This window comes from Bos indicus x Bos taurus, chromosome 14 (assembly GCF_003369695.1).
Source record: "Bos indicus x Bos taurus breed Angus x Brahman F1 hybrid chromosome 14, Bos_hybrid_MaternalHap_v2.0, whole genome shotgun sequence".
In the NCBI taxonomy this organism is placed as follows: domain Eukaryota; kingdom Metazoa; phylum Chordata; class Mammalia; order Artiodactyla; family Bovidae; genus Bos; species Bos indicus x Bos taurus.
In genome coordinates, this window is record NC_040089.1 from 22,530,733 (window position 1) to 22,555,942 (window position 25,210).

General features: G+C 49.0%; 2 protein-coding genes across 2 annotated transcripts; one reads left to right on the forward strand and one right to left on the reverse strand.

Moving 5' to 3' along the window:
- Positions 1–9,590: 9,590 nt before the first annotated feature.
- On the forward strand, positions 9,591–12,082 carry SOX17 (SRY-box 17). The gene is made up of 2 exons (XM_027560994.1): positions 9,591–10,196; positions 10,765–12,082. Exons 1-2 carry the CDS (start codon positions 9,890–9,892, stop codon positions 11,688–11,690), a joined length of 1,233 nt encoding a protein of 410 aa, XP_027416795.1. The 5' UTR covers positions 9,591–9,889; the 3' UTR covers positions 11,691–12,082.
- Positions 12,083–19,799: 7,717 nt separating this feature from the next.
- On the reverse strand, positions 19,800–21,543 carry LOC113903997 (basic salivary proline-rich protein 1-like). Its single transcript, XM_027560645.1, has 3 exons — positions 21,502–21,543; positions 20,229–21,238; positions 19,800–20,118 (listed from the first exon to the last, which is right to left on the reverse strand). The coding sequence occupies exons 1-3, from the start codon at positions 21,541–21,543 to the stop codon at positions 19,800–19,802; spliced, it is 1,371 nt and encodes a 456-aa protein (XP_027416446.1).
- Between the last annotated feature and the right edge of the window lie 3,667 nt (positions 21,544–25,210).

The following is a 25,210-nucleotide window of genomic DNA, read 5'->3' on the forward strand; positions in this document are numbered from 1 at the left end:
ACTCCTTGCAGAAATGACTGAATCAAGGTTAAGGCAGAAAAATACAAGATGAACCTGGAATATCTTTCTTTTTTTTTTTTAACTTTTTGGATGCCCCATGTGGCATGTGGGATCTTAGTTCCCAGATCAAGGATCAAACCCACTCCCCTTGCACTGGAAGTATGGCGTCTTAACTACTGGACTGCCAGGGATGTCCAAAGCCTGGAATATTTTGTTATGCTAAAATATAAAGAAATACTCAAAGGATGATTAGGACAAATCGAAAGGATACAGGAGCTAGCTTAACAGGTGCCCCACATGCCAAATCGGTGACAACCTGAGCATCCAAACAAATAATATTAATTAAGGACGATAAAGCACTGAGTGAAGAAGGAATCTATGGCCCATACTAATATAAAGCAAAGGAAAACTTTCTTACAGTAGAAGGAACATATAAATACAGAGGAATGATGGGAATTCAAAACCACCCCTTGTCACCCATCTTAGCAGATGCTAAGGCAGGTGGGTGAAGGCTTGATGAGGATATTGGTATAATATAGGGCACAGTTCCCCCTACAGAAAATAGTTATCCATTGCACTGGGGGGAAATGATCATTTGAAGCTAGAGAAACTGGGCAGACAGCAACTGGTCAGGTGGTCAAGGTTAACTCAGCAGTATGATGAGGCTTCAGGCAGCCTCCCTTGTCTTGCTCTGGGAGGGGCACACCACCGTCTCTAGTTTTCTTGCCAGGAACGCAGGAGCCCAGACCAGACAGACTGCATGTGAGACCCTTATGGAATGAAAGACCCGCACTCTGGAAAACCAGAAAGAACTATTAGAAAAGACGGAAGTCTAAAGAGACATGGTACCTAGGGGCAACGTGTGATCCTGATAGAATGTTGGGCCAAAAGAAAGGGACTGTTTGCAAAATGTGAATTGGGCAAGCAGCTTAGGTAGGAATGCTATTTCCAAATAACCAATTTGTTGGCTATTTGATGGCTGGTTATATGGGAGAATGTTCTCTGGAGTATTTAGACTGAGTGAGACATTATGTCTCAGCCTGCTCTCAGGTGGTTCAGAAAAAAGGCTAACCATACACACATTCAGACATACATACATAGGTATTAACATATAACATGCTATATAGATGTAGTATATATTTAGGTAGTATCTACAATGTATCAGTATATGTCAGTATGCTCTATGATAAATATGACTACATATTTATATTGTTATATCCATTTACTTACTTTTAAAAAAAAAGCACAAGAGAGACAGCAAATGTAGGGAAATTTTTGTTGTTATAAATCGAGATGAAGCCAAAAGAGGTAAAATGCTAAGAAATTAGAGAGTCTTCTTTATACTATTCTTGCAACTTCTCTGTAAGTTTGAGGTTATTTTAAAATAAGTGATTTAAAAAGAATGCTGTGTACCAGCATAGCTGTATGAGTAACAAGTGCATTCATATATTAGCATTTAATATATGTTATTTCCTATGTAAGGCATTCCCTTGTGTCCAGTCTCTCACTGGGGTAATTTTGCTGCTGCTGCTGCTAGGTCACTTCAGTCGGGTCCGACTCTGTGCGACCCCATACACGGCAGCCCACCAGGCTCCGCCGTCCCTGGGATTCTCCAGGCAAGAACACTGGAGTGGGTTGCCATTTCCTTCTCCAATGCATGAAAGTGAAAAATGAAAGTGAAGTCACTCAGTCGTGTCCGACTCTTAGTGACCCCATGGACTGCAGCCCACCAGGCTCCTCCATCCATGGGATTTTCCAGGCAAGAGTACTGGAGTGGGGTGCCATTGCCTTCTCTGGGGGTAATTTTACAGAACCTGAAAAGCAAGGGTGGGTTATGCAGTTCTCTTCAGCCCTAGGACTCCCTGTATTATGTCAGATGAGTTCAAAGGAAGTGTTACATATTAATAATAAGAAAGTGTAAAAAAAGAACCAGTTGTCTGTTTGTCTCCAAATTTCAGTTTTAAATTAGCCACTGGGGAGAAAGAAGAAAAAAACAACAACAAAGTAACCACTGAAATAATAGATATTTACTAAAATGATGGCTGTTCAGTAAATCCAGAGCCTTAGTTCACAAAAACAGAACCTGGTTTGTCCTGGACCAAAGGTGGGACCTGTTGTGCAGTAACTTTTAAAACATTTTTGCTTTCAAAACAGCAGCATTCCATTATTACCCAAAGCAGTACAGTCTTCTTTACAATCTCTATTTCCATTTTATCTCAATTTGCTACTTTTTTTTAATGTACAGAGAACCCTCTCTGAATGTCCATAGACACATATATCTGCAGACACACGAGCCCTGTCTCACTGAGCACTCTTATTCTGCAAAACTGGGTGATTATTTGTTCTCTTTTTTACCTGGAACAGTGGGCAAGAGATTGGATATTTTCTCCTTTCTTATCTCAGAACGCTGAAAACGAGGCAGTTTGAAGTGACTCGCAATTACCTGGCAGAAAGTTACTGAACAATAAAGACAAGAATTTGGGATATTTTCACACTGAAAGAGCTAGGCAGGGTATGTACATTCATGGGTCTTTTTTCCTTTAAACACATGAGTCCCAGGCATAGTTCTCAAAATTGAACTTTTCTCTGTGCCTTTAAGGAAAGGAATTTAACCCAGGTTAAATGCTCACTGCAAGGTGTCTTTGCATTTCAAAGATCTTTTAGTGGAGTACTGAATGTTTTACAATTCTGTGTATTTTTTTTTTCCTGGCCAGTCTTTACAGAGTTTTAGAAGGCTGACGTGCATAAAACAAAGACTTTACCACCAAAGTAAAAATGTTGTCATTTCAACTGTAATTAGAAAATGCACAATAGTTAATAGACCTCTAGAAAAGCTTTTGCCAGCATAACAAATACTTTTGATTAAAACATGATAATGTTAGTTATTACTCGTTATCAGAGATACAATATTTTTTCCTTGAAAACATTTGTTTTAGCTGTTACAGTGTACATACATTCAGTATCATGGTCACCTTTTCTTATTTATTCTCCCAATATGTCTTCATGTGCACACATTCATTAATTTACATTTTATTTTATTATGAAATACCTGTGTAACACTATGTGTCAGGTTGTAGGCTAAGCAGTTAGTGAACAATTAGCTCATTTAATCCACATAAAATTCTCTGAGACCATTACTATAATTCTTCATTTTACAGAAAGATTCAGCAATATGTCCAAGGATGCACAGCTGGTGAGCTGCAGAACTAGGGTTCAATCTCAAGGAGTTTGACTCCCAAACCTGTGGTCGTAACCAATATACCATGCTGTACTGAGCCTTAGATTTACAGGTACTGGGGGAATTATTGGTTGATTAAATGAACAGATGATTCTCTCGTCTCTTAGACTGGTTTGAAAACAAGGAAATCACCCAATTGCTCCGTGCCTTAATTTCCCACATCATAAAATAGAATTGATAATATTTGCCATCCATTTCTCTCCCAAACAAAAGTATACATGAAGGGAATTTACTTAGCTGCTACATGTATGTTTTTATGCTCTAAAGGTTTGGTCAGCTACAGGTGTAGAGGAGACCAGCAGCTTAGACTTTAAACATGAGACAATGCCACACAACTCGGTATAGTTAACTATGTCTCTTTCAGTCTGAATGAAGTATAAGAGCAGAGCTTCAGAGAGCTCAACTTCTTTATATCTGAACTTTATCCCCATATAACTTTGAACTGTTTTCATTTTTCCAGCTGAATTAGAATTTGTTTGTATAAAATGATACTCAAATGAGATGTCATCTCGGGCTTTGATTATATAATCTAATAAAATACCTAATTATAAATCTTCTAAATGAAAATGTTTTCTTTACAGCTCTGCAGCTATGATATTTAAACAAAACAAAACAAAACAAAATGATCGTGTGATCGTGACCTGATTAGGAACCACACTGGAAGTTTCTGTGCCAAAGTCCTTAACCCATGCCTTCCTACTTTCTGGTTTTATTGAGTTTCTACAAATCCCATCAGGTCTTTCACTGGCACAGACAGGGCATGGAAAGAAACTCAAAACAAGACCCACCACTGTTAACAGCAAGGGCAAATAGCTGGTCCGAGAATCCTTGTCATGGGACCTCGAACAGGTCCCCAGGCCTCAGTCCCAGTCTCCTTCTCTGTTGCCCTGCCTCCCTCCAAGGCTCTCCTGACACTCAGATGAGTTAACCTACAAGAAACTGCTTTGTAAACTGTAATCTATGACTACAAAGAAATTAACATGAAAGGTTTGGGTTTTGAAAAGTCCCCAAAAGACTGAAATTTATGTATGCATATATCCACATGCAAAATTTTCCAAGTACACTCAGCCTGGACTTACATGCTGAGTGGGTTCAGAAAAGCCAGAGGACTTGAGTTAAACCTCAGAAAAGGTGAGATTTCAGGTGTTTAATGCCTGCAGATTGAGCCTCTGGCGAAGAAGAGGGTGAGAGAGGATGTTGCAGGCCTTAAGTCTGACTGTGTCTACACAGATGTGTCTCAGATGAAAACAGAGGTTTACAGAGGTAATTCTTAGTGCCTTGCCTCCAAAGAAGATGACTCCAGGATCTAATCAAGAACAACTGTGGCAGTCTGGATGGCAGGGGATTTTGGGGGAGAATGGATACATGTATGTTTGGCTGAGTCCCTTTGCTGTCCACCTGAGACTATCATAATATTGTTAATTGGTTGTACTCCAATACAAAATAAAAAGTTTTTTTAAAAAAACAATTGTTACAGTATCCCTGAGCATTTATTACACACCAATGGACTGGGTATACTCGAGGGATATAAACAGGCTGTTGAGGGAAGGGATAAACTGGGAGACGGGGATTGACGTAAGCATACACTATATATGAAATAGATAGCTAAGGACCTATGGTTTAGCACAGGGAACTCTACTCAATGCTCTGTAATGACCTATATGGGTAGGGAATCTTTTAAGAAAATGGATATATGTATAACTGATTCACTTTGCAGTACACCTGAAACTAGCACAGCATTGTAAATCAACTATGTTCCAGTAAAAAAAAAAAAGAGGCCGTTAAAGAGTGCTGATAAAGCTGTTGGCAGGGTCTAGAAACGGGCAGAGAAGAAAATTCATGTAACCAAGGTCAACCAAACACTGACTGCAGAGGAATCCAAAGGATTCAGGTTCTCTGCTATTTAGAAACACTGGAGCCGACTCTGGCTCCATTTCCAAATCTGATAGGCTTGTGGTTGTGGTTCAAGTTGCACGGGAGGGTGGGTAATGAGTGTGTCAGGAGTGGCCTGTCCTGTAGCCTATTCACTTTGATCACTCCCATGATCACAGGATGCACACCTTGCCCTAACCAACCACCTGGCAAAATCCAGCCCTGCTGACTACGGAAGGTTGGCAAGCCAGTTTGCAGGGCAGAAAGGCCACCAATTGCAGGACCTCTACTAGAGGAAAAAAAAAAAAAAAAATTCAGAGCGCTTGGCCTAGAGATGTCAGCATCACCTTTCCATGCCAGGAACAAGTGATTGAGGTAGAGAGGGCCTAGATTCTACCTGGGCTGCACGCGAATCAATCAGAGGGGAAGACTAATGGTACCACACTGGGCATTTCTAAGATGCAGGGGCCTTGTCTGCTCCCCCGCTGTGGGAAGAGCCGGGAGGGGGGTGTGGGGCGGGGGGGGGGGGGGGGGCGATGTGCAGGTGTCTGCTGCTGCTGCTAAGCCTGTCTGCGCAGCTGACGACACAGCTCCACCAGGAAAGCCCGGACCTTTGCTGGGTGCGAGGAAGGTGGGCCTGGGGAGTCGGCAGAAGTGGGCGCACAGGAACCGCTACTGAGATTGCAGTTAGAGCTCAGAGAGGCCAAAGATGAAGCGGGTGGTGAGCAGACTAGCGTGTGGCCGCAATCCGCCCTGGGTATGAGCTGGTGCCTTGCCTTCACCCCTGATGCCGTCTCCCTGCGGAGTCTGAGGTTCTCCAAGCCGGGGAGTAAGGGGAAGATGTCAGCACTCCCACCAGAGGACCCGAGCTGGGGCGGGAGGCGGAGTGGGGAATACAAGGAACACCCCCCGCGGACCAGTTTCTGAGCAGGGAAACGGACCGGGAACAGCGCATTTCCTGCTTCTCCTGTGCAAACCCCGGGCGCGGCCGAGCGGGAACTGGGTGACGGTCGGGGAGTCGCCGGCTGCTGGGGCGGGGTTCGTGGAGGCCTCGAGGGGTCCGCGGACCAGGCGGGATGCTGGGGAGGGATGCTGGCGGAGGGCGTGGGGGAGGGTGTAGGAGCAGAACGCACGTCTCCTGTCCTGGTGCGGAGCGAGAGTCCCCAGAGCCCTCTCGGCCCCGCGGGAGAGGCGGGCGCCCCAAAGGCAGGGTAGGGCGCCAGGTGAGAGGCAGCGGGGCTCTGACCCTCGGGAGCCTCGGGGTGGGAGCTGGTGGCCGTGATCTCCCGGGCCCTCCTTCTTCCCCACCCCTCCCATCTCACCCGCGACTTTGAACCGCGCTTCGCGGACCCGCTGGGCACCCGCCGGAGGACCGGGAATAGACGCGAGAGGTACGCAGAGCCGGCGCGCGGCCCTACCTGGGCAGTGCGGAGCCCCGGGCGCGTTCCTTTCGGCGCGCCGCCTTCCGCTCGGCTCCCGGAGGCCGCCGCGGGCATGCGACTTATAAACGCGAAGACCTGATTGTTGTTCTTTGTTCCGGGGATACCATTGTCTGTCGGTTCCCGGTGCCCGCGGTGCGCCCCCCCTTTCCCTCCGCCCTCGAGCCTAGCGGGACTGTCCCGGTGCCCACGGCCTTCCTCGGAGGCCGAAGCGTCCTTCGTCCGGCTCCTGCTTCCCAAGCATCGAAACACAAAAGCCTGCAGGAAACCCACGGCCGGTGCCTGGTCACGCAGGGCTCCGAACCGCGGCTCACCACCTACCCGGATTCAACGCTGCGCCCGCCGGCCACGGGCCCGGCGGGGTACCGGGCAGGGCTTCGCGCCGCGCTAGTCGCGTCCTTGCCCAGACTTTCCAGCCTTGGGCCCAGCCTGGGGACTGGGCATGGATTAGCAGCCAAAAGTCAGAGGTCCCAGTCCCCGCGCGCTCCGGCAACGCGGGCGGGTGGACAGGGCTCCTCCTCGCCAATTTGTCTGGCCCCCTCCCCCCGCGTAAATCTCTCGTGATGAGAAAAGCAAGGCTCGCAGGAAGCCACTCCGGATGTTTGCTGCTTTTCATGTGGCATTTGTGGCTGGCTCTGATAACATCCAGAGCTCGACTTCCAACGCCGCGTTTAGTTAAGAGACTGAAATAGAAGAGTCCACACAAACCTCGTGGACGTCTGCGGCGCCGCCACCCCCCACCCCAACACGGTCCCCTCAAATCTATGATAAAAGCAGGATCAGAAGCCTGGATGAGCACAGGTAACCGCCTGCTGGAGGGACTCGTCTTGGAAAGGCACCACAATTCCTTTAAGTAAATAACATAAGTAAATCGTTATGTTATAACTCCTAGGGAGAGTGTTAAAATAAGTAGGGGGTGGAGAGACACCAAAATCTGAAGCTACATCTCCATCCTATGCATCCTGTGCTCTCACCTAATTTCTCAATATCTTAAAAAAAAAAAAAAGAAAAAGCAGTAGTTAGACTCCAAGAACAAGTGCAGATAATAACAAGAACCCCCCATCAGTTTCTCGACCTTCTTGGCACCTCTTCCTGTAATGAGGTGGCAAAGAGGCACCTAAGGATGAATAAAATGTACAGGGTAAACCTGTGCATATATATATTTTGAACTTACACCTGGATTGCATTTCCTGTACCCTATGTTATTTTTTTTATGGAATTCATCAAATAGATTCATCTAGAGAGAGAAATGTAGTCTGGAACAGGCATTATTTTTGTTTGGTTTTTCAATCGCTATTTTAAGAAAACTATTAGTTCACAAAACTTTTGCCCTAACAGAAATCCTGCTTTGAGATCTTTGGAAAATGTTTATTACTTTGCAATAAAGAAACGATCGCCAAGAAAACATCAAGGAACAAGGCCCTACAGGATTAATTTGTTCTCTCTTTACTCCTATAGTTTCCTTACTTAGATAACCAGTTGCAAAGCAATCACGCTTAATTTTCAAGCCCATATTTTTCTCTTACAGAAAAATAAGCTCTTAAAGGAGAAGTGCATAATCAGTTAAATGTGTTTAAGATTATCAGTTGTTTCAAAACCATCTATTAAAAATAACACTTCTCCATTATTTCCTTAAGCAGATTAACTTTTTTTCTTCTCTGAATCTCAGAGACCCAGGAACTACAACCACTTTTTGGCCACTGAAGGTGGGGGTGGGGGGCAGCCTATGTCACAGATACTCAAGGAATTAAGTTGGCTTAAAACAAGTGCAGAAGTTCTTTGGAGAAATAGCAAACTCAGAGAAACTGAAGGCCAATTGCTTTCAAAGGCTGTTTCTTTGTTTTTATGAATGCCCCCAGTAAGCAGTCTTGATAGACTACTTGTCAAGCAATGGCACACTGCAAGCTTCAGGCCTTACCTCCCAGATCCCGGTAAGCCCTAGTTTTCATGTCTCTTCACAGTAAACAAAGCAAATCTGTTGTGGAGATTGATAAAAGTTGTCTATTTATGCAGGAGCGGCTGTGTTCACTGCTTTAGCAAACAACACAACACATAAACAAATACACAAATGCAACAGCTTGGGTTAGTAGTTAATAGAGCCAAGTCTGAGGGCAGACTTCTGGAGGTGATTCCACTCCCCAGTGCTGTGCTAGTGGGCAAGGTCCTTAACGTCTCTGGGCCTCAGCTTCCTCTCCTGTAAGACAGAATGGGCTCTACCTCACAGGGTTATAAGGATAAACTTGTTGGCTGATGTTTGGTGTGCTGTATGTAAGTTTGACAGAAGGGTTTGTTTACAAACCCACAAAAAAGGCCTCTCGAATTTAAACATAAGTTTAAATCTTAAAAGTTTTCATTCCAGTCTTGAGAAACACTGAAGAACCCCCCAATACCATAAACTGACCCCAAGGGGTACAGGTATTTTGTTCCTCAAAGGTTGCTTTATTTTCTCCATTCGACAGGCGTTTAGATGAATATCGCTATCTTTACCACATTTAAGAAATCAAAACTAAATCTTGCTTTTTTTCCTGAACACATAGGAGGACATTTTGTTAAGTTTATTAAACATTTCCTGTACACATTTTCAAGGGTGGGTTAGTCTCTTTGGATAAAGCTTAAAAAAAAAAAATTCTTCAGGATGACATTTGTAATCTTGTTTCCGAAAGTAGAATTTACCTCGGACATAGCATTTTGAATATAATACAGGTACGTCGAGTCCTTGGGGAGAGAAAGTGTTTTCCAGTTCGGAGACATGTCCGTGGGACTCTGGGAAGGCGAGCCCCCCACCGCTGAAAGCTCCTCAGCTCCAGGTTGAGTGGGTGCTTCCTGCTTCGATCCAGACTGCAGTGGCCAAGTACTTCTAGGCAGCAGGGCGATCAGCACCCTAGAAGGTTGATCAGGGGTCCCTCTTGGAGGGTGGGAGCCGACGCGGCGCCAAAGCCCGGCTCCAACCCGTTCTCTCAGGGGCAGGTGTCGCCCTGGGCGCGGGGCCGGGGAGGGGGGAAGGGCGGGCGTGGGGTTGAGCTGAAACTTGGGACCTGGGCGGCGGGCTGGGCGTGGGCCTAACGTAGCCGGCCGGCCCGCCCCCGCCGCTCCATTGGCCGGGTCTGTGCAGAAAAGGCCCGGCGGCCGGGGGGCGCCCGCAGTGGCACTGGGCTGGTGGGGGCGCGGGTAGCGCCAGTTACTGCGATCGATCTGCCAGGAACGCGGGCGGCGGGGTCCGGTCGGGGGACGCGACCGGCCCGCCGGGCATCTCCTCTCTCGCTCCCCACCCCCTCCCCCCGGCAGGGGGAGGCGGCGTGTCCGGCGGAGGGTTCGGGGCGCAGGGCCGGGCTGGAGCGCCATGAGCAGCCCGGATGCGGGGTACGCCAGTGACGAGCAGAGCCAGCCCCGGAGCGCGCTGCCCGCCGTGATGGCCGGCCTGGGCCCCTGTCCCTGGGCCGAGTCGCTGAGTCCCCTCGGGGACATGAAGATGAAGGGCGAGGCGGCGGCGAGCGCCGGTGCGCCGGCCGGGCCGGCGGGCCGAGCGAAGGGCGAGTCTCGCATCCGGCGGCCGATGAACGCCTTCATGGTGTGGGCGAAGGACGAGCGCAAGCGCCTGGCGCAGCAGAACCCAGATCTGCACAACGCCGAGTTGAGCAAGATGCTGGGTGAGTCCGCGCCGGGGCCCAGGCCCGGCGAACCTTGAGGGTCAGACGGTGAGGACCTTGCGACCGAGGCTGCGGGTGCGCGGCCCCCACGTCCTTCCCTGGGGTCCCTCTTCCTTCCCGCTGTCCTATCTCCTACTCTCCAAGCGGCTTTGGGCCTCGGTCCCCGGGTTCACCGTCGGCCGGGACTCCGGGGAGGCGGCTTCCCGCGCATCCGAACGGCGGCGAGGGCACCCTGGCGCGGGGCTGGGTGGGTCGCCCGTTCCCCCGACTCCTGGCCAGTTCCTCGAACGAGCGCGGGTGGTGAGCGGGAAGCCGCTTCCAGGAGCGACAGAAAGGCGGCGGGGGGATGGGGGGAATGTCTTGGAGGGCCCGAGATCTCGCGTCTTCCCCCAGTGCCCAGCCTGCTCTCGGCCTCCACAGCCCCAGCCTTCAACCTTTCCCTTAATCCCTACCCCCGCCCCGGGAGTGGCACCAGCCGAGGTCGCAGGGGGGCGGTAGGGCCTGGTTGGGCCTGGGAGCGGGGGCGCAAACGCTAAACCCGCGGCCCGGTCCATCCCACGCCCCGCAGGCAAGTCGTGGAAGGCACTGACGCTGGCAGAGAAGCGGCCGTTCGTGGAGGAGGCCGAGCGGCTGCGCGTCCAGCACATGCAGGACCATCCCAACTACAAGTACCGGCCGCGGCGGCGCAAGCAGGTGAAGCGGCTAAAGCGGGTGGAGGGCGGCTTCCTGCATGGCCTGGCCGAGCCGCCGGCGGCCGCGCTGGGCCCCGAGGGCGGCCGCGTGGCCATGGACGGCCTGGGCCTGCCCTTCCCGGAGCAGGGCTTCCCCGCGGGCCCGCCGCTGCTGCCCCCGCACCTGGGCGGCCACTACCGCGACTGCCCGGGCCTGGGCGCACCCCAGCTCGACGGCTACCCTCTGCCCACGCCCGACACGTCCCCGCTGGACGGCGTGGAACCCGACCCGGCCTTCTTCGCCGCGCCGCTGCCAGCGGACTGTCCGGCCCCTGGGCCTTACAGCTACGCCCCGGCCGCGGACTACGCTGGGCCCCCGGAGCCGCCCGGCGCGGGGCCCCTGCACCCGAGGCTGGGCCCGGAGCCTGCGGGCCCCGCGATGCCGGGCCTCCTCGCGCCCCCCAGCGCCCTGCACATGTACTACGGCCCCGTGGGCTCACAGGCGGCGGCGGCGGGGGGCGGGGGACGCGGCTTCCAGATGCCGCCGCAGCCGCCCCCGCACGGCCCGGGGCAGCCGTCGCCCCCGCCAGAGGCGCTGCACTGCCGGGACAGCGCAGAACCGGGCGCCCCGGCCGAGCTACTCGGGGAGGTGGAGCGCACGGAGTTCGAACAGTACCTGCACTTCGTGTGCAAGCCGGAGATGGGGCTCCCCTACCCGGGACACGACGCCGGCGTGACCCTGCCCGACGGCCACGGGGCCCTGTCCTCGGTGGTGTCCGACGCCAGCTCCGCGGTGTATTACTGCAACTATCCCGACGTGTGAGCCGTCCCAGCCCGCCGGGCCTGCGGCCAGAAGCGCGCACAGTGTTACACACCTCCCCAAGGATCGAGGGACACAGCCTCGCGTCGCATTGTGTTGTTTTTAAGTTGCCTTGGCGTATAATTTATGGTAATTTATTTTGTCTGCCACTTGAACACTTGGGGGTGGGGTGGGGAGTAAAACGGGGGGAGGTGATGTCTGAAGATTGGTTCAGACCCTTGTTTCCCACAGTGGCCCTTGTCAAAACCCCATTTCCAAGTTCAAGTTCACCAGTGGGTCAGGGAACAACTCGCTCCGTTTCTCAAAGCTTTATTGATCAACGAAATTTTTATCCCGGGTGTGTTTTTTTTTCAATCTTTAAAAATAAAATAAAATCTGGAATTCCACTTTTCTCACTCTGCTAGCTCCTCTGTCACAAAAGCAAGTTTTTGAGATCCCTGTTAAGTATTTAATAGAATTAGAAATGCTTTAACTATAACACTAAACATACAGTCACAGTGAATTTCTCATTCTCTTGTAATAGTAAACCTGAATGACTTGAAGGGGAAGCCCTCAAATAAACATTTGGGCATCCCTAGTTGGTTTTGCCTAGGGGAAAGGAAACTCACAGAATGAGCCTAACTTATGCATTTCAGGTGACCCTAGTCTCTACATAGTACAGGTTAATCATAATTCTCTAAATATTTTTCAGTTTTGGTATATCACTTTCAAACTCAGGAGAATATCCAGGTAACTTTGGTTGAATCTTGAGACCTGCATAAAGAGGCTTTTGGATATATTTTTTCTTTTCTAAATTTCACCATGAGTCGTTAAAACTCCCTCTCAATACTGAAATCGCCAGTCATCACAGGTCTACACCTTGGAAAGCAGTGTTCCTGGGTTAAAAATAATTGGAAAAAGTCATAGGAACTAATCAAAATAAAATGTGCATTGTGACCTCAACTGTTAGTGAAACTTAGCACCTATCATTTCAGTGGGATATTTTGCTATAAGTTGCATATGGGGCCTGCTGCAGTTCCTGATAACCTGCAGTTCTTAGCTTGGGAGGGATCCAAGGAGGATATGTACGCAACATGCTTTGCAAATGCAACCACAGCTGCAGTCCTGGGGCATCACTGTCCTGCCCTGTCAGGGAAGAAACTGAGTCACAGGTTGTGAAGCTGATCAGCCTTTCTCTGTTTGTGTTTGTGGCCCTTCCCATCACACTTAGCAGATGGGACATAAATGGATGGATACAGGTGATTTACAATGGGCATTTCCTGTACCAGGTGTTTCGTCAATGCTGTCTTGCACTGATTTTGAGCCTGATGAAGCCTGGGAGTTTAGGTGCAATTCTCCCCGTTTTGCAAGTGACATGTGGAGGCACAGATCCCTTACTTGCTGTGTACATGGTGAAAGCCTGGTGTTGCAAGTTCTGACAACGTATTTGTTCACTTTTGTTTTTCCTTTGTGCACAGTATATCCTTGGGCACTGGGAGAACTTGCATTCTGGTTGTGAGAAGCTACCATTCTGTATACTGATAAATGCTATAGAGAAAAGGAAGGAGTAGGAAGGCGGCTTAAAGCATTTATCTTGAGGGTTGTCTGAACTGAGGTGGTTGGCTGGATTCTCTGGAGAAATAGGGCATGTCTTTTTTAATATAAAGAGTTCCTATTTTTTTTTTAATATAAAAGAGTTCCTGGGTGTTAGGAGTGTTCAAGATAGGAATTTCAGTGAGGAAAATAAGTCTATTTTGTTAGGCATAACAGTTTACCTTAAACATTTGATGTGCAAACCTTCACTTCAGTGTTCTAGCTATCGTCCAATCCACTTATTTGCCTCTAGTACCCTACACTATCGGAGAAGGCAATGGCACCCCACTCCAGTACTCTTGCCTGGAAAATCCCACAGACGGAGGAGCCTGGTAGGCTGCAGTCCATGGGGTCGCTGAGAGTCCGACATGACTGAGCGACTTCACTTTCACTTTTCACTTTCATGCATTGGAGAAGGAAATGGCAACCCACTCTAGTGTTCTTGCCTGGAGAATCCCAGGGACGGGGGAGCCTGGTGGGCTGCTGTCTATGGGGTCGCAGGGAGTCGGACATGACTGAAGTGACTTAGCAGTAGCAGCAGCAGTACCCTACACTATTCTTCCTTCCTCTGACCCCAGACAGGTTCTGTTTCCTGCATTCCTGGTGGATGAAGTGAGCAGAGGTACCTCACCTGCTGAGGGTCAAGGCCGGGTCACCAGTTCAGATCCCACCAAGCATTTTTAGGGCACAAGGAGAGTCAGTTGTACACTTCGCTGCTGCCTCAAAAAAAATTAAGAAGATGTGGCCTTCCCTGGTGGTCCAGTGGTTAAGATTCTGCTTCCACTGCAGGGGGCACAGGTACCATCCCTGGTAGGAGAATTCTGCATGCTATTGCCATATGGCCAAAAAAATAAGTAAATAAATAAATAGGGAAAGGAGAAACGAAAATGTTTCAAAGAACCAAAAGTCCATGAAGTCACATTCTTAACTACTCACCAGGGAAAGGTCAAATAATGAGAGGGAAAATAAGAACTAAAACGGTTCAGCATTTCCAATGCCTTTAACTCCAATAACTCTTAGGGGCAGAAGCTCTTGCCTATTCCTTGTCTGTCCTCAAGTGGACTCAGAGGGAGTGACCTCAAGTGCCAGCTAGTGACTGCTTTTTGTTTTACTTTGAAAAATACCTAAATGATCTAAGTATTCCCCACCCCACCCCCATCTGTACTTCTGAGATACTTTAGAAGTTGGTCAGGAGTTAGAAATCAGAATTGCTGTCCTGAGCTCCAGCACCCTGGGTCATGCTTATTTGCATTCGTCTAAGATTATAGTCTACGAAAGCGAGGAATGGCCTTCTCGGATGCAGGCACACACGCACATGTGGAATATTTTAGACATAGTTTTAGGCACGACTTCTCATAACTCCTCCAGAGGTTGTAGGAATGTGAAAACCTCAGATTTAGAAGCCCTGATGATCAAGGTTCGTTGGGAAGCATAGGGCCCAAGCATTGAACCAAAAAGGTAGTTTCCCTTTATTTGAGAAGACAGGGACATCTCAATAACTCTCCTATCACTGAGTTTTGAATCAAGAAGCAGGAGAGCAGTACATCTCTCAAAGCAAAAAGCGATGCCCTACCCCGGTGAAGATGTGGGTCTTTTCCTTTGTGCGGTGTTGTGGGCGATAGCTTTGCTCCCTACCTTGGGTGCTTACATCCTTGTATCAACCCCTCCCACCTGTAATCTGGGTTGGACTTGCTACTCTAACCCAATAGAATGCAGCGCAGGCAAGGCTGTGCCAGCCCTCGGCCAAGGCTTGGCAGTCATTCTTGTGCTCCTGAGTGACTGTGTAGGAAAGCTGGTTATCAAGGTGGTGAGACCACGTGCAGAGGCTGTGTGGAGAGGAGAGGCTGCGTGGCTGACTCCCATCTCTGGCCACCATCCTTCCAACTGGAATGCAAGAGAGGTAGAAGAACAACGTCAGAATGAGCTCGATCAATTCACAGGTAGGAGAGATTTAAAAGAAAGAAAAAAGATGGTGGTTGTAAACTATGAAGTATTGGGGAGCTTGGTTACTTAGCAACAGATTATCCAGCAGTCTTTTTTCCTTAAATGACCCTTTCTTATTTTGAAGTGTAAGAATGTGGGTCCTCATGGAAAAATCAGGAAAAGAGTTTTGGGTCCTGTCAAAGACACCAATGCAATTTTAAAGTGAAGGGCAGAATGTAGAACTTGACTCGGGTTAGAGGTCTTTGGTGTCACCACATGTTCAGAGTCCTCTTTCCTTAAACAGACTCAGATGAAGTGACTATAAGGACCAGCTCATGACTGTTTTGTTTTTTTATTTTTTAATTGGAGCATAATTGCTTTATAATGTTGTGCTAATTTCTGCTGTACAATGAAGTGAATCAACTATATGTATGCATATATCACCTCCCTCTTAAGCCTCCCTGCCACTCCCCCCATCCCACCCCTCTAGGTCATCACAGAGCACGGAGCTGAACTCCCTGTGCTTTACATCGGCTTCCCACTAGTTATGTTTTACACATGGTAATGTATATATATATATGTCATGACTTTTTTCAAATATTAAATTTGTCTCAATTTTAATGGTTTTATTTGGGAACAAATACATAAAGGACACACTGCTTCACCTGCTCCTTCTTGCCTCGTCTTTACCTTGGAAGTATTTTAGAATTATGTCAGGAGGTAGGAATCCAACCATTTCATGGGCTGAGGTACCCAGACTGGAAGCCAGCAGAGTCTACACACCTTTGAAGGACTCAGAAAAGAAGAGAATATTTTTTTTTCCCACTGAGACACTGCCTTCATCTGTATTAAAGCTGCAAGGGCAGGCCTGATAAATTACAAATAAATGTGTAAGCTCCTTATACAAGCAACTATGAGACAATATCCCAATGAAGCTATTTCTTTCACTTACTGTTCTTATGTCAGAAGATGATTGTACCTTTAATCTGAATTATACTGCAGAAGAGTTCAGATTTTTATATAAATTTCTGCTGATGTCAAGAAAAGCACATATAAACAAAAGAATTTAAGAGAAAATGGAATAGGTGCTACGAACCAAAATATATCATTGTGGTCTAACTTTCTTAAGTGTCCCATTTCATTTTGTTTTTATTTTTTTATTAATTTTGTTTTGTTTTCTTACTTGTTACTCCCCGCCCCCCCCCCCCCCCCCCCTGCTTTGGGCACACATCATGCGGGATCTTTCATTGCAGGGAGCCTTCGCTCCATTCCATGTGGGATCTTATTTCCCCACTCAGGGATCAAACTTGCCTCCCCTGCATTATAAGGCAGATTCTTAACCATTGGATCATGAGGGAAGTACCCATTTTGTTTTTAATACTCAGAACTGCCTGGTCACAAAATAGATGTTCAACACTGCCTTCCTCCTCCTATTCTCCTTTGATTATTTTTGACAGCACTGGCTTGGGGAGAGAGATATCACATTTATTATTTCAGCATTGATTTATTCTTCCTGCTTACAAGGTGCTTCCTTCTGAATCCTGAGTATTCATCTGAGAAAAAGTGGTTTTAGTGTCCCTGTTCATCCTTGTCTGGAATAGGATGAGGCATGTCTTGCTCCTTCTTCAACATGATCAACCTGAGACTCACAGAACATTCCTTGAGGTTCCCTGATCTGGGATCAGCTGCATCCCCTTAATTTTTCACTGTAACACCTTCCTCAACCTTCCCTCCAGCGAGGAAGCTCTGTGCTTTCTCTTGAATCGTTAGGCAGCTTCCTGTAAGTCAGTTTGCACCATGCGCCTCACATGAACACCAAACCTCACCACTGGCAATTCTCCCAGCTTTATTCAAAATTCTGGATATTAAAAATTCTCAGTGTGGTACAAAATAGTATTTATATCATAAAACAGTACTTAGCAAAATATAAAATTTCTTAGCACTGACAGCAAGCGTTAAATAAGTTGTTGCTACAATAGTAATAATGTTCTTTAAACATTCTCTGCAGCTTAGGCCCAAACAGTTTGATTAAATAAAAGAAAAAACTTTTCATCGTATTCTTACAGAAGACAATTAGCTTCGAGGGTCTTCTTTCCACTTGAGCCGAAGTCTCAAACACTTTGTCAGAGTCAAATCCATAAATCCCCAAACTGATGTTGCTCAGAAGGATGGTTTGTGAAATTCCACTCTGTGTGGTGATTCGGATGAGGATCAACATGCTGCAGCAGCCATGCGGTGGACCCAGATTCCTCCAGGGTCATGGTCAGCGCCCTCTCACATACTTGATCTCTTGTAAGGCAAGGAAAAGAATGGTTAGCAATATTCTGGTTTGTCTGATTCCTGGGGGGTTTCAAGGAGCACTGGGGCACAACGACCATGCGTTCACTTTGTGTCTCCTAACCGGGCACCTTCTAAGTGCTCAGAAATGGACTGAGTGACTGGCTTGTACTTGGTACCTCCCTCAGTTTTCCATTGGACATTCCTGAAGGAATGGGGAGTTCCTGTTTGGCCTCTCTTCTATTTGAGACAGTCGCCAGTGGCTAGAACTCCTTTCTGCTGAATACGTGTCAGGACTGCAAACCTAGCAACACAAAGCCTAAGCTTTTGGAGCAGAGCAGAGAATGGCTGAATAAGCGGAAGTGTTTGGAAAGGAGAAAACTCTTAGGCTTTGAGTCAGAAGTCCTCTCTGGCTTAGCATCGTAGCTTTGTAAGTTTGGTAAAGGCACTAACCTTTCCTGGTCTCTGCTCATCTGTAAAAAAGTAGGGAGGACAATACAAGCCATATCTGTCTCCCTTACTGGCTTGTTGTAGGGACGAATTAGATGGTGTTTAAAGGATTGTTTCTGCACCACAGGAATCTCTTCCTCTTCTCTCTCCCCTTCTCAACCTTTTGATTCCACGTGTCTCCATCTTTCCCAGTAGACTCGAGGGATTTGATTTCGTTATTCCAATGGGAAAGAGAAACAGCAGTAACTCCCCTCCCCTGGTGCTTTGTCTGGTGGATTGAGAATTTCCCAGCCTCGAAAGCTTGCCGGTGTGAGCTGGGAATCCAGATTGTGTGTTTCAGTCTGTGCTTTGGGCAGCTCAGCCTCTCTGGTTTTAAAATGGAAATGATTGTCATTTGAAGAAGAACTTCACATAGAATGCCTCAATTCATATCAACTCATTTTGTATGAAAATCTCAAGGTCTTTATAAAAGGGACAGTTCACCTAGACACACTGCTCAGTGTCAAGACTGCTAGTATTCACCTTTTAGTCAGCACTTTCCCCCACCAGTCGTAGTTTCTCAAGTCCTGAACTACATGGCCAAGCCATTTATTTTTTTAAGGGCATAAAAGAGTTGAAATTCTTGAGGATGAGTAAATAGAGTGAAATGAAGAAAGAAAGTGTATGAAGAAAAAAGTCTGGCTTCCAGGAATTCCAAGCAACTCCAGCAGGTTTAAGTTATGTTGGAACTACATAGAAGGGATTCTGAACCACCAAAGTCCTTGGAAGTTATTTCTTCAAGGGTAGTAGTTGGTGCGGTGAAGACAAGAAAACTCTGACCCAACCATGAAACAAAGGGACAATTTTAGAGTTGTTCCCTACATATTGGGTTCTGCTAAGTTTTGTATGTGCACGTTTTCTACTAAATATATTCTTTAAAATTTTTAATTTTTAATTGGAGGATAATTACAGTATTGTGTTGGTTTCTACCATACATCAGCATGAATCAGCCACAGGAATACATATGTCTGACTCTTGCAATTCCAGGGACTGTAGCCCTCCAGGCCTCTCTCTCCGTGGGATTTTCCAGGCAAGAATACTGGAGCAGGTTGCCATTTCCTTCTGCAGTACATAGGTCTGGATTCTGCTTATTTTAACAAATCTGTTTGGGTGTCTGAAAAAAAGACTTCAGATTGTAGATGCACACAGACACACATACCAAAAATATTAAACTGAAATGGGAGATTACAGAAGGGAGAAATAAAATAGAAATTCAAGTTTGCAATTTCAGTAAAGAGGTTGTGGGTACGGAAAGTGTATAGCTTTTTAAATTCATTAAATATGATTTAAAATTTTTTCCTATTTAATTCATCTTTTTTACTTTATGTATTGGTTATAAGAAATGATTCTTGCCTGACAACCATTATTTCATGTCAGCTTTCAGAAAAATTAAGGCATCCAAAATCTAGTCAGTTCCCCTGTCTCCCCTTTTGGTCCTATGGGTCTTTACCTACATTAGTAACTGTTCCTCTGGCGATTAATTTATTAATGTGCCCGAGAGGCTAGTTCCAGTCCATCAGTTTAGACACTGACTTCCAAGCTGGTCGTCCCGGGCTTCCATTCACCGAACAGCCGTATTTCCATTTGTTCTATTGATTATCTTTGCTTCTGGGTAAACCCCTCCCTCCAAGTTGTTGTTGTTATTGTTGTTGTTTGTTTCATTCCAAAGGCAGGAAGTCCTCTCTCCCCTCTGCGAAGTAAGATTATCAGTGCCCCCTATTTTCCCCTGCGGCTCTCCTCTGTCCGGCGAAAGGGGATGTTTTGGGATAAATTTTCTGTGTCTGAGGTGAGGGGAGGAAGCAGACGGGATAGTGATGGTGATGCATGTGTTATAAGCAAAGGCATCTGTGTTCACAGCGTTTCAATCAATCCCAGACCGTCGGGACTGCTTCCCACCGAGGTTGTGATTTTAGATCCAGTCCCTTCTTCCTCCCAGTAGGAAGGAGTAGTGTCGCTGAAGTTTTGCACAAAGAAAATGAAAATCATGTTCAGGGGCGAAGCCTGCGCACGACAGTCAGTTTCCACGCCCACCCCCACCCTCCGCCACGCGCGGGCCCAGGTCCCGGGAGGCGGCGGAGAGTCCCTCCCGCGCGGTAGTCTCCGGGCGCAGAAGGCATTGGAAGCCCAGGGCGCCGCGCTCCGCTTGCGCGGAACCGCGCTCCGGCTGCTCCTAATTCAGAGGGCATTTCAACCAGACCCCGAAGTGACTCAACCTAGAAGGTAAAAGCTCTTAGGTTTGGTGAAGGTCGAGCAAGAGTACAGCCCCCTGGTGACCCGGACGGAACGACCGCAACGTCGTACTCTCGCTTCAAGGCGTTTCGCTCGCTCCGGTGGCTCTGCGCCCTCGGGAGGGCTGGTCGGAGCCGGTGTGCGCGGTCCGGAGCGAATCGGCCTTGAAGGGTTTCCCTTACGAATCTTTCAGGAGGGGGTCTGCCACGCGGGGACCTCAGAGGTCCCAACGGGACATCCGGGTCTGACTCTCCCCCGAGGAGGGGAGGGGATTGGGGTCTCGGCCTGTGACTTTCTGCCGAACAAGAAGATAAACCCAGACTGTACGCCGCGCAGTAGGGAGCGGGTGGCCGTGTTCGCGGTGCTCGGGCCCGGGTTCTCGGCCGCTCGGGTGCGGCCAGCGCCGGGAGCCGGGCTCTCGAAGGGTCAGGAGGTCTGTGCAGGAACGACCCCAGGGCCGGGAGGCGCCCGCAGCGTCCCTGAGCCGGCGGGGTCGCCGACTGAGCCTTGGGCTGGAACTGGGGCCGGGGCCGGGCCGGGGGCGCGGGCATCTCCCCCTCTTGTTCCCCACCCCTTTCCTCCGGACGGGCGAGGCGGCAGGTCCCGCGAGGGGTTGCGGGGCGCGGGGCCGAGCTGGATGGCCGAGAGCAGCCCGAAGGCGGGGTACGCCAGTGACCTCCGAGCCAGCCCCGGAGCGCGCGGCGTGCCGGCACCGCCGGGCTGGGCCCCCTGGGGATGCGAAACTGAAGACAAGGCGGCAGCGAGCGGCGGGGCACCGGCCGGGACCGCGGGCCGACTGAGGGCGAGTCTCCACCTTGCGCCTTCGAGGAGCAGCGCCGGCGTCCCACAGGACGCCCGGGCCGGCAGGACGCGGTGCTGCGCCGGACTCCCTCCCGGAGAACGCAGGAGGGAGAAAGGGGTGGGGGCGTCTGCAGGGCTGGATGCGGTGGGGTGGAGGGGACGCTGGCTTGGGGAAGTGTGCATGCGTTTACCCCTGAGAACTCGCTCCTACCTGGAGCTTTACCAGCAGGAAAGCGGTGATCAGGCAGGTGCAGAATCGTCTTGGGAGCAGGAGATGAAATCAGGTTCACCCTCTCTAGGGGTAAATGGTAAAGAATATATTTTTGCGGTCTTCGGAATGGTTCTAAAGGTGACCTCTAATCAGGCAAGTTTCTGTAAAAAAGAAAACTCGAGTGCTTTTTTTTTTTTAAGTTTTTTTTTTAAAAAGACCTGATTCCTTCTTTATTTATCAGGTAGAAATTGAGAGATTTACGGCAGACAAAACTGCTGGTCGTTAATAAAGCTGGAAATGAATTAAGGGCACCTTTCGGAAAACGGGCGGAGCTTTAGAATTTAAGCTGCTCATCTTGAGCTCTGTTTTTTTGATGCTGAAGTTGGTGTTAGAAAGGCGGGCGCCATGGCCTCTGGTTGTGAGGAGTTCAAGCTCCTTTTACTTTCGGTCTTTCCGACTTGGGGGAGAGTTAGCGCTTTTTTTTTTTTTTTAAAGGAAAAAAAATGACCAGGCTTTATTTTCATCTTACCAATGCAAAATCATTTGTGTTCTGCATAAATAGCTTCATTAACACGTATAACTTTTCCTATTTTTTCGATAGTCATATAAGCAGAACATCAAGGGAAAAACTAGCGGTCTCTACCTGTCCTGTAGGATTCTCCCCTCTTCCTGCCCTCACAAATGGGATGTATTCTCCCTATTATTCTGCAGCTTGCCTTTTCAGTTAAATATATATATTTTATAGATACATATATAATATGAGCATATATATATAAATCCATATATAATATATACTTTGTTGCTGTTCAGTCATCCAGTCGTGTCTGACTCTTTGAAACCTCATGGACTGCAGAACACCAGGCCTCTATGTCTCTTACCATCTCCTGAAGTTTGCCCAAGTTCATGTCCATTACATCGGTGATGCCATCCAGCCATCTCTTCTTCTGATGCTCTCTTCTCCTGGCTTCAATCTTTTCCAGCAGGAAACTTATCCAGTGAGTCAGCTGTTCGCATCAGATGACCAAAATACTGGAGTTTCAGCCTCAGCATCAGTCCTTCCAACGAGTATTCAGGGTTCATCTCCCTTAAGACTGAGTGGTTTGAACATGTATGGTACATAAATACATATATAATATAGAAATACTTATATACATAAAATATATAAACATATATAAATGCATATATACTATATGAAATATATAAATATATATGCAATATATAAACACACACACACACACACACACACGTGTGTGTGTGTGTGTGTGTGTGTGTGTGAGATTTGGCGTTCCTGTATTCCTATAGGCTGGATCTCTGTTTGCCTGGTTGGTGGTCTTCCCCACTCTCCCCTGGGGTCAGACTCACTTTTCCCATCTCCAGTCCCACGTAAGTTTGTATACTAATCCTTTCATGCACAATTACAGTCCTAAGACTGTCTCCCACTCATGCAAAGACAGCCTGTGCACATGAATGGAGAGGCCCTGCATTTAAGCAGTATGGGACCCCTGGGGGAGCGCCTTTCACCCGAGAGGAAGAGGCTGGGACTGTGCGTGTCCTCTTCGGTCTCGGTCTGGGTCTCAAGGATGCTGGCAGCCCGGCGGTGGGCCTGGGTCCTGGTCACCGTTCCCCATCGGTCTGCCTCACTGGGGCCGGGGTCGGGCTGCGGGGGAGTGGGGCTTCGTGGGCACTTCTAGGACCCTAGTAACTCAGGACTGAGCGGCCACCCGAGTGACTCTTTCGGTCGCGGTGGGTGAAAACGGCCGGAGTACCCCTCGGGGGACCGAGTTCTGGTCTGACAGATGGCTCAAAATAATCTCCGCGCCGTCTTCACTCTCATGGGGAAGATGTGGGGCACCCCTCTGCGGGCCACCCCTCTGCGGGCCTCCCTCCAGTGGGACTCAGGCCGGCGCTGCGAGATCCGATCTGGGAGCGACTCGGTCTCCAGGGAGGCGGGGTGGGCGGTGCGGTGGGCTTCCTGGAGGAGGTGGCGCTGCGCTGGGGCTTTGCTGAACCCACGGGACAACCGGACCGACTCCCCCCCGCTCCTGCCAGGGCCTGGGCGCGCCCCCCGCTCTACGGATCCCCTCTGCCCACGGCCAAAGAGACCCCCTCCCCCGGGACCGCGTGGAGCCAGACCCGACCTTCTTCACCGTGCCGATGCCCAGACACTGTGGGCCGTCGGGTCCCGGCATCCCCGGCTGGGCCTGGAGCCCCCAGCGCACGGAACTCACCCCTCACTCCTTCGCGGAGGCGCCGTCCGGGGACCGCGACATCCCCCACCTGCCTGCTCGCCGTCACGATGCTGGCTTAGACCCGGCGCTCTGTCCTCGGAGGTCGGCTGAATTACAACCGCCGGCCTATGAAACTTTGCTGTTTGTCCTCGAATGAAGGTTATAATGAGAACAACGTTGAACACTGTTACCATCTCAGAGGAGGCGATGCAAAGCGTCCACGGCTTCAGTGAAAAATTGATGAACCGCGGTAGAAAGCGCTTTTTTCCCCCTGGAAAGCTCTCTTACCCCAGTTGGTTTTAAACTTTTAACATTGACTGTGTATCTTTTGCATTTCAAGCCACTGTTTCTAGACTTCTTGATTATGGACACCTGTAAATTTGTAAATAAAGCTTTCAAAAAGTATCTGCATGTGGAGATTTTATATTCTTTGGCAAAATTATTTAGTAAGTTGTGTCTGTGTCAGTCAGGGTCTTAATTAAAATGGTGAAAGAAGGAAGAGTAAGGGGCAAAGAGAGTGTTTATATAGGGGGCTCTTCGGAGGGACCATTGGCTTCCTGAGCCTGGCAGTGGCTCAGAGCGTCACCCATCACTGGTGTGTGGAAGAGGGAGAGGCCTTACCGGAGCCCAAGGTAGTGGTAGGCATAGGGATCCCGCTAGCCAGGCAGGACCTCTGGCTAGGGGAGGAGGAGTGAAACTGTGTCATTCAGAGCCCACCAGGATGGGGCCAGAAAATAGACCCTGGAAGAAACTCCTGTCACTCTCCTGACTTTCTGAGACTGCTCCTCCTTGGCCAGACCTACCTACAGACCTAGAGGACAGCGGGGCGTGGATGCTGCCCCAGGGAGGGGGTGGGGACCCCGTCTCCTGTGGTAGAAAAAGTCCAGGCTTTCCTGGAATCGGCTGGATGGGAGGGAGCTCAGCACAGAACTCCAGACCAAAGTAGCTGCTGGGCTCTGTGTCTGACCTGTAAGGGATACCAGGAAGGACCCTCAGCTAGTTGCTGCTCTTCTCAGCCTCGGGATCCTTGGGTGGAGCAGGAGTGAAGCCATTTCTGCAGAGGTAGACTGGGCCACCACAGAACCTGCATTCCAGGTGACAATACTGAGCTGGCAAATCCAGGCTCCTGGGAGGAAGGAGGTCCAGACTTCTGAACTCTTCAGGTGTGCGTGTACAGTTTAAAAGCCTCAGTGTTGGTGTTCTTGTTTAAAAGACAGGGATTCCTAACAGATGCCCAGGGAGCAAGCAGGCTGTAGATTTAATGACAAATTCCTCCAGTTGTCAGGTGTGGGGGTCCCGGGGCAGCAGCGTTTACCCCGCCTGAGAGATGGTTAGCAGTGCCGAGTTCCAGGCCAGGGCAGCATTTCTGTGTCCAATCCTGAGTTAAAACAGTGCTTCTCAGACTCAGATTGTGTCTTGTTCAGTCGCGGAGTCCTGTCCAACTCTTTGCGACCCCATGGACTGCAGCACGCTAAGCTTCCCTGTCCTTCACTATCAGAGTGTCTGCCTCTTGCTTAATACAACGCAAATTCTGACTGAATAGGGCCCAGATGCTACATTTCCAACAAATTCCCAGACGAGGCTGACAGCCCACTCTTGCAGTGTCAGACCCTAGATCCCTTAGCCACACTGACTTCTTAGGGACCATTCATGACCTAACACGTGCCGTGTTCAGGAACAAACACAAAGTCATTTCAGAAGAGCCACTGGACAGTTCTGGGTCATTTTTGCCCACTGGCCATGTGTGCCCTGCCCTTGCCTGCTCCCCCACCCTCCCAGCCCTCCCTTCCACC